Source organism: Vipera berus (genome assembly GCF_964194415.1).
Source record: "Vipera berus genome assembly, chromosome: 2".
Lineage (NCBI taxonomy): Eukaryota > Metazoa > Chordata > Lepidosauria > Squamata > Viperidae > Vipera > Vipera berus.
In genome coordinates, this window is record NC_138203.1 from 283,051,928 (window position 1) to 283,067,857 (window position 15,930).

At 43.3% G+C, this 15,930-nt stretch overlaps 1 protein-coding gene across 1 annotated transcript; it reads right to left on the reverse strand.

Moving 5' to 3' along the window:
• Positions 1-327: 327 nt before the first annotated feature.
• LOC308661175 (uncharacterized protein) lies at positions 328-14,308 on the reverse strand. Its single transcript, XM_081316009.1, has 6 exons — positions 13,770-14,308; positions 12,745-13,319; positions 11,648-11,768; positions 7,624-7,706; positions 4,426-4,552; positions 328-1,884 (listed from the first exon to the last, which is right to left on the reverse strand). The coding sequence occupies exons 2-6, from the start codon at positions 13,147-13,149 to the stop codon at positions 581-583; spliced, it is 2,040 nt and encodes a 679-aa protein (XP_081172135.1). The 5' UTR covers positions 13,150-13,319; positions 13,770-14,308; the 3' UTR covers positions 328-580.
• Between the last annotated feature and the right edge of the window lie 1,622 nt (positions 14,309-15,930).

Genomic DNA, 15,930 nt, shown 5'->3' on the forward strand with positions numbered 1-15,930 from the left:
AATCTGGCTTCCCCCATTGACCTTTATATGTCAGGAGCCAGCTAGAAACGTGGTAAATAGTGATCACACGATCCTGCTTTAAACCTTGGTGAATATGGTACGTGCAGTTGCCGAGTACCTAAATTTTGACCGTGTGACTGGGGATCCTTCAGTGTCACTAAGGGCGAGGACTGATAAATGACTTTTTTCAGTGCCATTGTAACTTTGGCCACTAAATGAGTGGTTATAAGTCAAGGACTGCCTGGATTTGAATGTACTACACTTTATTGTAGTGTTACTGTATTTTCTGGGATCTGCACTGGCCAGCTGGATAAGAATCCAGAGAAATTCACACGACCCATTTTTAGAAACAAAAACTTAAGCCTATTTTATTATTTTACATTTAAACTGGCATTCTAGTTGTGCTCCTTTTTGTTTTATTAGTAGTCGATTTACTTGATTCATGAAGTTATCGTTTCCCATCTTGTTTTCTGAGTTGCAACAACAACAACAACAACAACAAAGGACTTGAGAGATTTGTCATCTATTCACTGAGGAATATTGTAAAGCACTCCAAGTTGCCTTCTGGGTCAGAATCGTGCTATAAATGGTTCTGGAAAGAACCAGGGTCCTGCGAAATGGGGGGACAATCTGAATTTAGTGAAGGAAGCCCCCAACCACTGCTGCGAGGATCCTCCCTCCAATACTCAGAGTGGATCCTTTGATGTGAATTAAGGTTTCTTTTCTCGCTAAAGCCCTTCCCGCACTCCACGCATTGGTACGGCTTCTCCCCGGTGTGCGTGAGGTGATGGCGCAGGAGATGGGCTTTCTTACGGAAGTTTTCCCCACACTTGGAGCATTTGAAAGGCTTTTTCCCTGTGTGGATCCTTTGATGGGTGACAAGATTCGTACTCGTACAGAAGGCCTTCCCGCACTCGGCACAAGTATAGGGCTTCTCGCCCGTGTGAATCCGGCGATGAGACGTCAGGCTCGTGCTGGTGCTGAAACTTTTACCACATTCCGGACAGGTGTACGGTTTTTCCCCCGTGTGGGTTCTTTGATGGAAAATAAGGCTGGCGTTTTGGGCGAAACTCTGCCCGCAGTCCAGGCAGGTGAACGGCTTCTCTCCCGTGTGAGTTCTCTGATGGGCCATGAGAGTCGAGCTGTGGCTAAAACTCCTTCCACACTCCAGGCACCGAAAGGGTTTCTCCCCGGTGTGAGTTCGTTGGTGCAACGTCAGGTTGGTGTTCTGGCTGAAGCTCTTCCCGCATTCCGAACACTTGTACGGCTTCTCCCCCGTGTGGACTCTCCGATGGGACGTCAGCTGCGAGCGATGGCTGAAACTTTTCCCGCATTCCCCGCAGGCGTAGGGCTTCTCGCCCGTGTGGATGCGCTGGTGGCGGACGAGCGTGGTCTTCTGGCAGAAGCTCTTTCCGCACTCCGGACAAGTGTACGGCTTCTCCCCGGTGTGAATGCGCTGGTGGGTGATGAGCGCCGCGCTCTGACAGAAGCCCTTCCCACATTCCAGGCAGGTGTAGGGCTTCTCCCCCGTGTGGATCCTCTCGTGCCTGATGAGGCCTTTCCGTTGCGAGAAACTTTTCCCACAGACGGGACACTGAAAGGGCTTCTCCTCTTTGTGAGTTTTCAAATGAGCGTTGAGGCTCAACTTGCAGCTGAAGCTTTCCCCGCATGCCAGACACTTGCTTCTTTTTTCCTCCTGACACGTGGTTTCTAGGGCTGGGAATTCACAGGCCACGGCGTCCCGGAAAAACGGGGATGGAGGTGTCCTCTTTTCTTGCTCCTCCATCTTCTGGCGGTGCTGCTTCTCCTCTTCCTTATCTGCAGCTTTCTCAAAAAACAGCCCACGGATTTCTCCCTCCGTTTTGGCCTCCCAGCTGTTCCCAGCTGAAACAAGAGAGAAACGGGTGTTAAAAAAAGGAGTGGAGTGCAGGGGGGAAAAGGTGAAACTCTGATTTTGGGTTTCACTAATTAGGTTAGATTTGCTGTTTTAGAAATGGCTAGTTTATAGTAAAGGTAAAGGTAAAGGTTCCCCCGCACATGCGTGCTAGTCGTTTCCGACTCTAGGGGCCGGTGCTCATCTCCGTTTCAAAGCTGAAGAGCCAGTGCTTGTCCGAGGATGTCTCCGCGGTCACGTGGCTGGCATGACTAGATGCCAAAGGCGCACGAAACGCTGTTCCCTTCCCACCGGAGTGGTCCCTATTTTTCTACTTGCATTTTTACGTGCTTTCGAAGCTGGGACGAGTAACAGGCGCTCACTCTGCTACGCGGCACTCGGGACTCGACCCGCCAAACTGCCGACCTTCTGATCGACAAGCTCAGCGGCCTAACCCACTGAGCCACCGCATCCCTTGGCTAGTTTATACTACTACGGAAAAGTAAAAAGTCGAGGTTCAATGTTAATGCTTTATTCCACTGCAACAGAGGACGCCAGAAGTCAATGCCTTTTCTTTTCCATTCTCCTCCTCGTTTTTCTTTCCCTTTTCTCTTTTCCCTCCCCACTGTGTCCTACTATTTGTTTTTGTATTTTACTTTATAATCTAATAAAATGTTATAAACCTTAAAAAAAAAATGGGGGGATGGAGTGTCATCATACAACCATAAACTCCATCTTCACAACTGGGGAATTCTGGGAATTGAAGTCCACACGTCTTAAAAGCCCTACATGGCTTAGGCCCGGGATACTTGCAGGAACATCTGCTGCCGGGAACCAATTCCCATCGCCCAGTGCGCTCACACAGAGAAGGCCTCCTCAGGGTACCGTCGGCTAGACAATGTTGGCTGGCGACCCCCAGGGGGAGGGCCTTCTCTGTGGGAGCGCCAGCCCTGTGGAACCAGCTCCCCCATGAGCTTCGGATGGCCCAAGATCTCCGGTCCTTTCGCCGCGGCCTCAAAACACTCCTTGTCCACCTGGCTGACCTGGACTGACAAGGATTTTAATTATGTTTTTAATTTTTTAACTCTAATTTTTAATTTATTTTAATTTTAATTTATTGTACAGAGGCCTTTAATTTTAATTTTATCTTAACTTCTGTATTTATTGTATGTTATTGTTGTTAGCCACCCTGAGTCCTTCGGGAGATAGGGCGGCATATAAGTCCCAATAATTAATAAATAAATAAATAAATAAATAAATAAATAAATAAATAAATAAATAAATAAATAAATAAATAAAAGCTGACAAGGTTGAGAAACAATGCTCGAACTTGGATGGAGTTTAAAGAGTTGGGGACTCGTTTCACATGCTTCCTAGCTTAATTCCAGATACCAGATGTAAGAGATCAGAAGGGATCTCTCCACAGTGGGGTCTGCAGGATATTGCCACTGTTGTTGGAATGATGAACACAGCAGCATGACAGTAGAATAGAGTAGAGTAGAGTAGAGTAGAGTAGAGTAGAACAGAACAGAATACAATATGTGGAGTGGAGCAGAGCTGAACGGAACGGAAGAGAGCAGAACAGAACAGAATCGAAGAGTTGGAAGGGACCTTGGAGGTCATCTAGTCCAACCCCCTGCTCAGGCAGGAAACCTTATACCATTTCAGGCAAATGGCTGTCCAGTCTCTTCTTAAAAACCTCCAGTGTTGGAGCATTCACCACCTCTGGAGGCAGGTTGTTCCACTGGTTAATTGTTCTAACTGTCAGGAAATTTCTCCTTAAGTTCCAGGTTGCTTCTCTCCTTGATTAATTTCCATCCATTGCTTCTTGTCCTGCCCTCAGATGTTTTGGAGAATAGCTTGACTCTCTCTTCTTTGTGGCAACCCCTGAGATATTGGAACACTGCTATCATGTCACCCCTCGTCCTTCTCTTCGTTAAACTAGTCATACCCAATTCCAGCAACCGTTCTATGATTTAGCCTCCAGCCCCCTGATCATCTTTGTTGCTCTTCTCTGCACTCTTTACAGAGTCTCAACATCTCTTTTACATCGTGGTGACCAAAGCTGGATGCAGTATTCCAAGTGTGGCCTTACCAAGACATTGTGAAGTGATTAACACTTCACATGAACTTGATTCTATCCCTCTGTTAATGCAGCCTATCACTGTGTTGGCTTTTTTGGCAGCTGCAGCACACTGCTGGCTCATATTTAAAGTGATGGTCCACTAGGACTCCGAGATCCCTCTCACAGTTGCTACTGTTGAGCAAGGAACCACCTATACTATACCTGTACATTTGGTTTTTCTTGCCTAAATGTAGAACCTTACTTTTTTTCATTAGGCGAGCAAGCAATAGCATTCATATGAAGAGAAGGGATGGGTTCGTGCTGCAACTCTATTTTCATCAGCCTGACTCTCTTGCAATACCCCTCCCCCCCCTTCATCCATGGATGCTGCTGAATGTTGGGATCTCCAATGAAAACTTTCCTGTGAGTAGCCCTTTGGTCCTTGTCCATCTGCCCCATTGAAGCCCCACCAAGGAACACAATTTACCCAGAAAGGCCAAATTTCTACAGTTCTCCTCCATCACTTCCACATGGAGAGCTTGTTGGTCTAGATCCAGCAGTGCCCACTCCTCATCGGTGAAGTAGATTCCCACATCTTCAAAAGTCACCAGATCCTGAAGGACGAAAGGGAAGGACATGAATTCTTTTTAAAACCTACTTTCAGGAACAGGGGGCGATAAAGAATTTCTGCCTACAAGAAATGCCCAGCATTTCTTTCCATTGACCCTAAGTGGGGAGTTGTGGGTCTGTCTGTTTCAGCCCAACCTCAGCCATATAAGCGCACTGGCCCTGAAGACTAGATCAGTAAAATCAAAAGCAGGAGGCCAGTTGGGACCATTCCAGGAAAAGTGACATGATAAGGGTGACATGACAGCAGAGTTCCAATATCTCAGGGGCTGCCACAGAGAAGAGGGAGTCAAGCTATTCTCCAAAGCACCTGAAAGCAGGACAAGAAGCAACGGATGGAAACTAGTCAAGGAGAGAAGCAACCTGGAACTAAGGAGAAACTTCCTGGCAGTGAGAACAATTAATCAGTGGAACGCCTCCAGAAATAGTGAATTCTCCAACACTGGAAGTTTTTAAGAAGACACTGGACAATCATTTGTCTGAAATGGTATAGGGTTTCCTGCCTGAACAGGGGAGTGGACTAGATGACCTCCAAGGTCCCTGCCAACTGTTCTGCAATGTTCCGTTCTGTTCATCTGCACTCCACTCCACATTTTCTATTGTATTGTATTGTATTGTATTGTATTGTATTGTATTGTATTGTATTGTATTGTATTGTATTGTATTGTATTGTATTCTATTCTATTCTATTCTATTCTATTCTATTCTATTCTATTCTATTCTATTCTATTCCATTCTATTCCATTCTACTCTACTCTACTCTACTCTACTCTACTCTACTCTACTCTACTCTACTCTACTCTACTCTACTGTCATGCTGCTGTGTTCATTATTCCAACAACAGTGGCAATATCCTGCAGACCCCACTGTGGAGAGATCACTTCTGATCTCTTATATCTGGTATCTGGAATTAAGCTAGGAAGCATGTGAAACGAGTCCCCAACTCTTTAAAGTCCATCCTAGTTTGAGCATTGTTTCTCAACCTATACCATTTCAGACAAATGGTTGTCCAATCTCTTCTTTAAAACTTCCAACGTTGGAGCATTCACAACTTCTGGAGGCCAGTTGTTCCACCGATTCATTCTTCTAACTGTCAGGAAATTTCTTCTTAGTTCTACGTTGCTTCTCTCCTTGATTAGTTTCCATCCATTGCTTCTTGCCCTGCCTGCCGGTGCTTTGGGGAATAGCTTGACTCACTCTTCTTTGTTGCAACCACTGACATGTTGGGGAGACTGCTATCATGTCATCCCTAGTCCATTAAACTAGACATATCCAATTCCAGTAACCGTTTTTTATACGTTTTAGCTTCCAGTCCTCTGATCATCTTTATTGCTCTTCTCTGCACTCTTTCTAGAGTCTCAACATCTTTTTTACATCATGGCGACCAAAACTGGATGCAATATTCCAAGTGTGGCATCACCAAGGGATTATAAAGTGGTATTAACACTTCACGTGATCTTGATTCTGTCGCTCTGTTAATGCAAGCTAGAACTGTGTTTGCTCTTTTTGGCTGCTGCAGCACACTGCTGGCTCATATTTAAGTGATTGTCCACTGGGACTCAAGATCCCTCTCACAGTTACTACTATTAAGCAGCGTACCATCTCTACTGCACCTGTGCATTTGGTTTTTCTTGCCTAAATATAGAACTTGCGAGGCTGGTGTGTGGCGCAATTAGTTCACATGGTGTAATAAGATGGAGGTTTGTTGTCACTGTGAGTTGGGGGGGGTGGGAGCACGAAGGGAGGCTCAGCTAATCTCAATGTATACATTTATTTATTTATTTATTGATGGGATTTATATCCCGCCCTATCTCCCGAAGGACTCAGGGCGGCTAACAACAAAACATATAATAAGTACAGAAATCAAGATAAAAATAAAATTGAGAACATCTGTGCAATAAATTAAAATTAGAGAATTTAAAAAATAAATTAAAAATACTAAATATAAATTAATTAAAATGCCTGTCAGTCTAGGTCAGCCAGGTGGAAAAGGAGTGTTCTGAGGCCGCGGCGAAAGGATTGGAGGTTTTGGGCCATCCAAAGCTCAGGGGGGAGCTGATTCCATAGGGCTGGCGCTCCCACAGAGAAGGCCCTCCCCCTGGGGGTCGCCAGCCGACATTGCCTAGCTGACGGTACCCTGAGGAGGCCTTCTCTGTGTGAGCGTACTGGACGATGGGAATTTGTTCCCGGCAGCAGATGGTCCTGCAAGTATCCCGGGCCTAAGCCATGTAGGGCTTTAAAGGTAAGTACCAGCACCTTAAATCTCACCCGGAGGGCAACTGGTAGCCAATGCAGCTCACGCAGGAGGGGTGTAATATGGGAGTATCGGGGAGCTCCCATCACAACCCGTGCAGCTGCATTCTGCACCAGCTGAAGCCTCCGGGTGGTCTTCAAGGGCAGCCCCATGTAGAGAGCATTACAGTAATCAATACGGGAGGTAACGAGTGCGTGGGTGACTGTACGTAGGGCATCTCGGTCCAAAAAGGGGCGCAATTGGTATATTAGACGAATCTGTGCAAATGACCCCCTAGCCATGGCTCCATGGTTGTACTTTGACAATAAAGGTTTATTCGTTTATTCAACTTTACTTTTTTCACCACTGAATAAAATAATGGTGAAAGATATCTTTCTGTGCTTGTGGGTGACACCCCAGAAGCATCCAGTTGGCCCTGGTGAAAAGGAATATAGCAGATAATTATGGGTCTTGCCTGATCCACCAAAGCCAAGCTCTTATTTTTCAAGTTATAGCAGACAAAAACGCTGAACAGCTTTTCAACAAACATTCAGAAGTAGAACCGCGGTGTATGCAGAATCAAGAGGTGGCTGTTGTCTTCTTCTCCTGTTCTGGAGCATCAAAAAGCCAGCCTAAGAGACACAGAATGCTAGCCTAGAGTGATTTCTGACCCCGCTTCAGAGTTCTTCTGATGTTCATAAAGCAAACTGTGATTTTCCTAGAAAGGAATTCTTTTAAGTTTTATAGCATCTGGTCCCACCAAACTATAGAAAAGTGGGGCCTTCCAAGGCCTGGCTTATCTTATTCGTGTAGCTATTCTCCTACCTGAAGTGGTTCTTCCAGAACTGTTTCTATTCCATTTTCATATGAGCGCAACCACGACCGGACCACTGGTGTCCTTCCTTCATCTGTGAGGGACACAAAAGGGATTTTCTCCGCATTGTGGAATGGAGAAGATGGATTGAATATATTCAGAATAAATATGGGAGTAAAAAGTTTCATTTAGCATTTGAATAAGTAGTGGATTTTTATGACGTATAACTAGTTAGTAGTTATTTCATTAATATTTTGACTATGGAGAGTTAAAGTGCGATAGAATTTAATGTTTTATTTTTGTTGTTAGCATATTTTAGATTATGCTTGTTTGTATTATTATACCCTGTATTCAGCTCTGGGAAGTCGGGGAGGGGGGAGGAGAGGGGAGGGGGGGGTTGGGGAGAGGGGAGGGGGAGGAGGGGGTTTTTTTGTATTCAAAAATGTATTGTAAAACTTTTCAATTAAAAAAAAAAGGGATTTTCTCCAAATGCTAAAATCCAGCATCTTAAAATCTCAGCCCATGCCTCAAATCCTACAGCGTCATTTTCCTATGACAGCCCTTAGGAAATTGATCAACAGCAATTGCATTATCTCCTGCTGAGGTCTTTCAACCATCCTTGAGACAGTCTTATCTGTTTTCCAGGGTTTTTTTTTCCTAGACTTCCTGCAGTTTCTCCATGGCTTGCAACACCTCTAAGTTGTGTCCATGGACACACACGCGCGCGCGCGCGCGCACACACACACACATCTCATTCAAACCATTTTTCCAAGCATTTCCGACGGCTAAATTCTTGCAAGACCTGTTGTGATTCAGGGTCAGCCTGTGGGTTCGGCAGTTGGGTCGGACGACTCAGAGGAGGAGGAGGAGGGGGGGTGTTGAAGAGCTTGCTGAGGGGGTTGGACAGCTTGATGAGAGCCCTCAGCCAGGCCCCTCCCACCTGGTCACGATGCAGACCCAGCTGTGTGAGCCTGACAGCGTGGATAAAGATGACCCACAGCTGGCCCTGTTCAAGGACGCCCGACGCAGGAGGCAGTCAATCAGGAGTAAACAGAGGAAGGCAATGGGGCTCCTCGGAAGGAGGCAGAGAGAAGCCACGCCCTGAACTGTATAAAAAGGGAATGCGTGGGAGGGCTGGTTTGCTGAAGGCAACCGCTTGAAAAGCTCCTGTTTCTTGGTTCGTGTCTTGTTCTATTTGTTTTTGTATCAATAAATTTGGCAGGCGTAATTCCAGCCTCTTGCCTTCTTGTAAAAGGGGTTGTCCCTGCCTTTTCTGCAGGGCCGGTAGCAGGCTGGTACAGAACAAGACTTTGATATTCTCATATACCATCTGAAACCTCATGGGGGAATGCCAACTTTCACAGCAGCTACAAAGAGTATTAACGTTTCGAAAACAAAAATTAAAAATTAAATGGGCAGCCGAAAAGAAGACTTATGTGTGCGTGTACCATCGTGCAATAGGAAAATAGCATTTGAGGGAAGCCAGATAGGAATAAACTGCAGGGAGGAAGATCAATAACCTCCACTCTGCTAATAACACTACTTGGATAGCCGAAAGCACAAATGATCTACAAGCTCTAGTAATTAAGAGTCTGGATTTTTTTTTTCACTGATCCCAGTGAAAAAAATGGGACTCATATTCAATACAAATTATGTATTCAAATTATCAGCCTAAATGCTGGAGGTGTGGTTGTGATGATGCAACGTATTATCATATATGGTGGACTTGTAAAAAAGTAAAAGCTTTCTGGATTAAAATTTGGTGGAATATGCAGAAGATATTTAAGAAAAAGATAAAATTTTCTCCACAATTATTTTCGCTGGGTATTACTATTGACTCTACTGCTATAGAAACTAAGTTGATGCTGAATTTAATAACGGCAGCAAGACTTTTGGTGGCGCAATATTGGAAGAAGGAGGATTTGCCTACTATAGAAGAATGGACTTTAAAAGTTTCGAACCTGGCAGAAATGGCGAAATTCTCAGCATATTTGAAAGACCATTCGCAACAAAGATATATTTTGGAATGGAGAAGGTGGATTGATTATATCCAGAATAAATATGGGACCAAAAAGTTTCATTTAGCATTTGAATGAGTATTAGATTTAGAAGATTTGTTATTATTTAGTTATTTTTAAGGAGAGTTAAAGTGCGATAGCACTTAAAGTGTTATTATAGTTAGTTTGCATATTATAGTTTAAGATTGTTAGGGTCAATACCCTGTATTTGTTCTGTGGGAAGTCGGGGGGGGGGGGAGGGAGGGAGAGGGAGGGGAAATTGGGTGGGGGGATGGGTTTTTATGTTTTTTATGTTTAAAATGTATCTGTAAAACTCTTCAATAAAAAAATGGGACTCATATTCAATACAAAGGAGATCAACCCAATGACAACAGGAACAACAGCCAGTTTCAGAATTGGCAAAGGAAGGTATCAAAGTGCTGGACAGCTTCTGACTTTTGCAATCAATCATCAAGAGTAAAAAGAAAAACTAGTCAAGAAATACGCCTCTCTTGAGGCACAAACGACAAGGCCTGTGTGATCATATTTTGGACATATCATGAGACACCCTCACTCTCTGGAGAAGCTCTAATGGTGGGGAAAGGGGAAAGAAAGAGAAGAAAGGACTCAGTTGCAGAGGCAATAGGTGCACTATTGGGAAACCTAAAAGGCCAGATGGGGTACTAACCATGGAGAGAATCTATTTATGGGGGTCACTGAAAATCAACATTGACTTGATGGCAAATAAACAATCACTAGATTTAGGGCATGGACCATGACATTAGCAAATTTATCTATTATCATCTGTCTGTGTCTGTCTGTCTGTCTCTGTCTCTTTCTCTCTCTCTCTCATCTATCTATATCTGTCTATCTATCATCTATTATCTATCTATCATCTCTATATTTATCATCTATCATCTATCTATTATCTGTGTGTCTTCTATCATCCATCTATATCTATCATCTTTACCATCTATCATCTATCTACCATCTATCTATCTATCTATCTATCTATCTATCTATCTATCTATCTATCTATCATCTATCTCTATCATCTATCTCTATCTATCATTTATGTCTATCTATATCATCTATCATTATTATCTGTCTATCATCTATCTTCCATCTATATCTATCATATCTATCTCTATCATCTATCTATATCTATCATTTATGTCTATCTATCATCTATATCATCATTATTATCTGTCTATCTATCATCTATCTTCCATCTGTCTATCATATCTATCTATTTATATCATCTATCTATATCATTTATGTCTATCATCTATATCATCTGTCTATCATTATTATCTATCATCCATCTATATCTATCATATCTATCTATCTATATCATCTATCTATATCTATCATTTATGTCTATCATCTATATCATCTGTCTATCATTATTATCTGTCTATCATCCATCTATATCTATCTATCTATCTATCTATCTATCTATCTATCTATCTATCTATCTATCTATATCATCTATATCTATCATTTATTATGTCTATCATCTATATCATCTGTCTATCATTATTATCTGTCTATCATTATTATCTGTCTATCATCTATCTTCCATCTATATCTATCATATCTATCTATCTATCTATCTATCTATCTATCTATCTATCTATCATTTATCTTTCTGTACTGCTCATCTTTCTCAAAGATGGAATGTTAACTGAAGACTTCCACAAACAAGTTAAAACTGTTTTATTCAAATGTGCTTTCAGTCCCAGCTGACTGACAGTAGCCAACCTGGAGCTTCTTTTTTTTTAACCTTGGCTTGTCTTTCACAATTCATTGTTGTTTTTAGTATTCATTTTATTTGTTGGTTCGTTGTATGCTGCCACATGTCCTTTGGGATTGAGAAGGGTTGTACATACAGTTAGCAAAAAGAAGTCATTCAAACAGGGGTCTCTTATGACACAGTGCAACTGTAACAGACTGCAGATTATAATAAATCTTCCCAGATTTCAGAGAGGGACAAAAAAAGGAAATTGAGAAGAAATCTGCCCAAGGCAGGCCTTACCCTGCTGGGAACCAATCGGCTCGGGCTCCTCCTCCACGATCCACCTGAAAAATGTTCCGGGTCTGATGCTCAAAGAGGCTTTGCCCACCTGGCTGGCCACATTTGCACAATGTCCCTCTTCCTGGAAAAGAAGAGTGGAAGGTTCCCAGGAGGAGAAAAGGACAGTGATGGACCACAATGCTTTTTCTAAGGATTGTGGTTACTTGCTCCTTGCAACTACAGGTAGCCCTCGACTTACAACCAATTGTTTAGTGACCACTAGAAGTTACGACAGCACCAAAAAAGGGGGGGTGGTTTACGTTGAACTGGAAGACCTCCAAGGTCCCTTCCAACTACTAGCTATTCAATTCAATTCAATTCAATTCAGTTCTGTTCTGTTCTATTCTTATTCTATTCTATTCTATTCCATTCCATTCCATTCCACTACTCTACTCTATTCTTATTTTATTCTATTCTATTCTAGGGACGCGGTGGCTCAGTGGGTTAGGACACTGAGCCTGTCGATCAGAAGGTCGGCAGTTTGGCGGGTCAAATCCCGAGTGCCGCGTAACAGAGTGAGCGCCTGTTACTGGTCCCAGCTTCTGCCAACCTAGCAGTTCGAAAGCACGTAAAAAATGCAAATAGAAAAATAGGGACCACTACGGTGGGAAGGTAACAGTGTTCCGTGCGCCTTTGGCGTCCAGTCATGCCGGCCACATGACCACAGAGACGTCCTCGGACAAGCGCTGGCTCTTTGGCTTTGAAACGGAGATGAGCACCGGCCCCTAGAGTCGGAAACGACTAGCACGCATGTGCGGGGGAACCTTTACCTTTACCTTTATTCTATTCTATTCTATTCTATTCTATTCTATTCTATTCTATTCTATTCTATTCTATTCTATTCTATTCTATTCCATTCCATTACTCTACTCTATTCTTATTTTATTCTATTCTATTCTACTCTATTCTACTCTATTCTTATTCTATTCTAGTCTGTATTTGTATTTGTATTTGTATTTGTATTTGTATTTGTATTTGTATTTGTATTTCTATTTCTATTTCTATTTCTATTTCTATTTCTATTTCTATTTCTATTCTACCTGGACCAAGATACTGACCTGCTGCCGTTCCTGAGTCTTTTCTTCAGCCTTACTCAGCAGGAATCCTTCAGCCAGGGCCACCGCTTGAGAACTGGTCTCCGGCTCACATTCTCTAACCCAGTTCTCCATCTCGGGGGGCAGGACAGCCAGGAACTGCTCCAGGATCACCAGATCTAGGATCTCATTCTTCGTATGCTGCTCTGGCTTGAGCCACAGGAAACATAGATCACGGAGATGATTGCACACTTCTCGGGGTCCCCAGTTCTGCTGGTAGCGGAACTGCCGGAAGTGGAGGCATCGGGCGTCCACGGTGTGGTTGAACTCCCCGGGCATCTTTTTAGCATCCCCGAGCGCCACCGGGTTCCCAGCGCGGAGAACAGCAGGGTTCCTTTTTGCTTCTGGACCAGTCAGGTTTTGCTCCATTTTTCAATTGTTCCTGGGTAGCTCCCATCAGGAGCAAGGAGGCAACCTCTTCCCTTCTTAAGGGAAACAGGGTCTGAAGCTACAACAAGCCAAGGCTTAGCACATTCTCAAAGCAATAAAGGATCTGCATCCAATTTTGGTCAACAGGATGTAAAGAAGATGTTGAGACTCTAGAAAGAGCGTAGAGAAGAGCAACAAAGGTGATCAGGGGACTGGAAAGCTCAAACTTATAAAGAACGGCTGCTGGAATTGGGTATGTCTAGTTCAATGAAAAGGGACGCGGTGGCTCAGTGGGTTAGGACGCTGAGCTTGTCGACCAGATGGTCGGCAGTTTGGTGGGTCGAATCCCGGGTCCCGCGTAACAGAGTGAGCGTCTGTTACTCGTCCCAGCTTCTGCCAACCTAGCAGTTCGAAAGCACGTAAAAATGCAAGTAGAAAAATAGGGACCACTACGGTGGGAAGGTAACAGCATTCCGTGCGCCTTTGGCGTCAAGTCATGCCGGCCACATGACCACGGAGACGTCCTCGGACAAGCGCTGTCTCTTCGGCTTTGAAACGGAGATGAGCACCGGCCTCTAGAGTTGGAAACGACTAGCACGCATGTGCGGGGGAACCTTTACCTTTAGTTTAATGAAGAGAAGGATGAGGGGTGACATGATAGCAGTCTTCCAATATCTCAGGGGCAGCCCCAAAGAAGAGGGAGTCAAGCTATTCTCCAAAGCACTTGAAGGCAGGACAAGAAGCAACGGATGGAAACTAATCAAGGAGAGAAGCAACCTAGAACTAAGGAGAAATTTTCGGACAGTTAGAACAATTAACCAGTGGAACAACCTGCCTCCAGAAGCTGTGAATGCTCCAACAATGGAAATTTTTAAGAAGAGACTGGACATCCATTTGTCTGATATTGTAGACGGTTTCCTGCCTGAGCAGGGGGTTGGACTAGAAGACCTCCAAGGTCCCTTCCAATTCTACTCTACTCTATTCTGGTAAGCAATCCCAGCTGGTAACTGGAGCATCTCCTCGTAGAGAAACTTTCAACCTCAAAGGTCAAATGAAGGTACCGTAGAGACAGTCACACCTGTAACAATGGAGAACAAAGCCATAATAAACCTTACTTTCCCCATCTTTGGGCTTTCCAGATACGATGAACAGCAAATCTCAGAATATTGTGCAGGTAGTCCTTGACTTACGACAGTTCATTTAGTGACTGTTCAAAGTTACCACAGAACTGGGGGAAAAAAGTGACTTATGACCGTTTTTCACACTTACAAACCACTGTGGCATCCCCGTGGTCACGTGATCAAAATCCAGACGCCTGTCAACTGGTTCATATTTATGACAGTTGCAGTGTCAGTGTCATCTGATCCCCTTTTGGCAACCTTCTGACAAGCAAGGTCAATTGGGGGGAAAGCTACATTCATTTAACAACCGTGTTACTAACCGAACAACTGCAGTGGTTCACTTGGCAACAGCGGCAAGAAAAGTCGCAAAATGGGGCAAAACTCACTTAACAACCGTCTTGCTGAGCAACCAAAATTCTGGGCTGTATTATGGTCGTACGTCGAGGACTATCTGTCAGAATCCATTTATATCACATTCATAAATGTATGTTTAAAACATTATCCCCCCCCCCCCAGATTTTGCCATCTCCCAAGGAAGGAGAAGCGGATGTGGATTCAGCCTGCCTTAGGTTATTTCTTTTTTTTTTTTTATTGAAAAGTTTTAAAATACAATTTTCCTTTAAAAAACCCCCCTTCCCCCTCCCTCCTCCCCCCCTACCTCCCCCCCTCCCTCCCTCCCTCCTCCCCCCCCTGCCTCCCCCCCTCCCCCCCACTTCCCAGAGCTGAATACAAGGTATATATATAAAAAGAGAGAAAAAAGAAAGGCAAACATAAGCAACCATGTACTAACAACTATAAATTCTAAAATCCATCACTCTCTAGCTTATATAGGATAAACCAACCCTTGGCAATATTAAATATAAACACTTTCTAGCTTATATAGAATAAAACAAACCTTAATAATATTAAATATACATTAAAAACAAGGAAAAAAAACCCCAAAATAAAAAGAGAAAAAAAAAAACAGAAAAAAAAGGAAAGAAGAATTATTCAAATACTATATAATACTTCTCAGCCTATACTTGTCCTAAATAGACTCCATTCATTTTGTCCATTCCATGATATAACGTTCTTACAAATAATCTTTCAAATTAACCAAAATCTTCGCCACCTCAACCAAATCAGAAAACTTTAAAGTCCACTCTTCTGTAATCGGCCGTTCCTCTTCCAGCACATCTATAATTATTCCAAACAATAAAAAAAAATGCGAACAAAACTTTAACCTCCATTTAGAAATCTTCTATATATTCCACCAAACTTTAATCAAAAAAAAAACTCACCCTTTCCACAAAACCACCACATATAAAAAATATATTGCGTCTACACCCAAATCTTTTCCCACCTCCCATACTTGACTATGAATACGTCGTAGAAATTCCATAGACTTCTGCAAATCCTGCTATTTTCTCTTCTTAGATCGTTTTGCAGCAGCACGCGTCACCCTCTGTTCTATAGAATCATCCGACGAAGTTGTATCTTGATCTCTTCCAACACCGTTGTCTTCTATCTGACCACCTTCAACCTCTTGATGCACTCCTTCTCCAGATCCCTTTTCAGCTTCCAGAGGTGTTAATGGCGTTGCATTTAAAACATTATTATAGAAATCACGCGCTTGCATCACAGTAACCAGACGGTACCTTTTACCTTCGTGCGTCACCAT

What these genes read in the sequence shown, in the direction of transcription:
- LOC308661175 (XM_081316009.1), bottom strand. Translation starts at nt 13,149, where the DNA reads ATGGAGCAAAACCTGACTGGTCCAGAAGCAAAAAGGAACCCTGCTGTT. An exon ending in GCCGATTGGTTCCCAGCAGG is followed by an intron (nt 7,707 to 11,647) that starts GTAAGGCCTGCC and finishes TGTCCCTCACAG; the next exon opens with ATGAAGGAAGGACACCAGTG. An exon ending in TTCTGGAAGAACCACTTCAG is followed by an intron (nt 4,553 to 7,623) that starts GTAGGAGAATAG and finishes TTCGTCCTTCAG; the next exon opens with GATCTGGTGACTTTTGAAGA.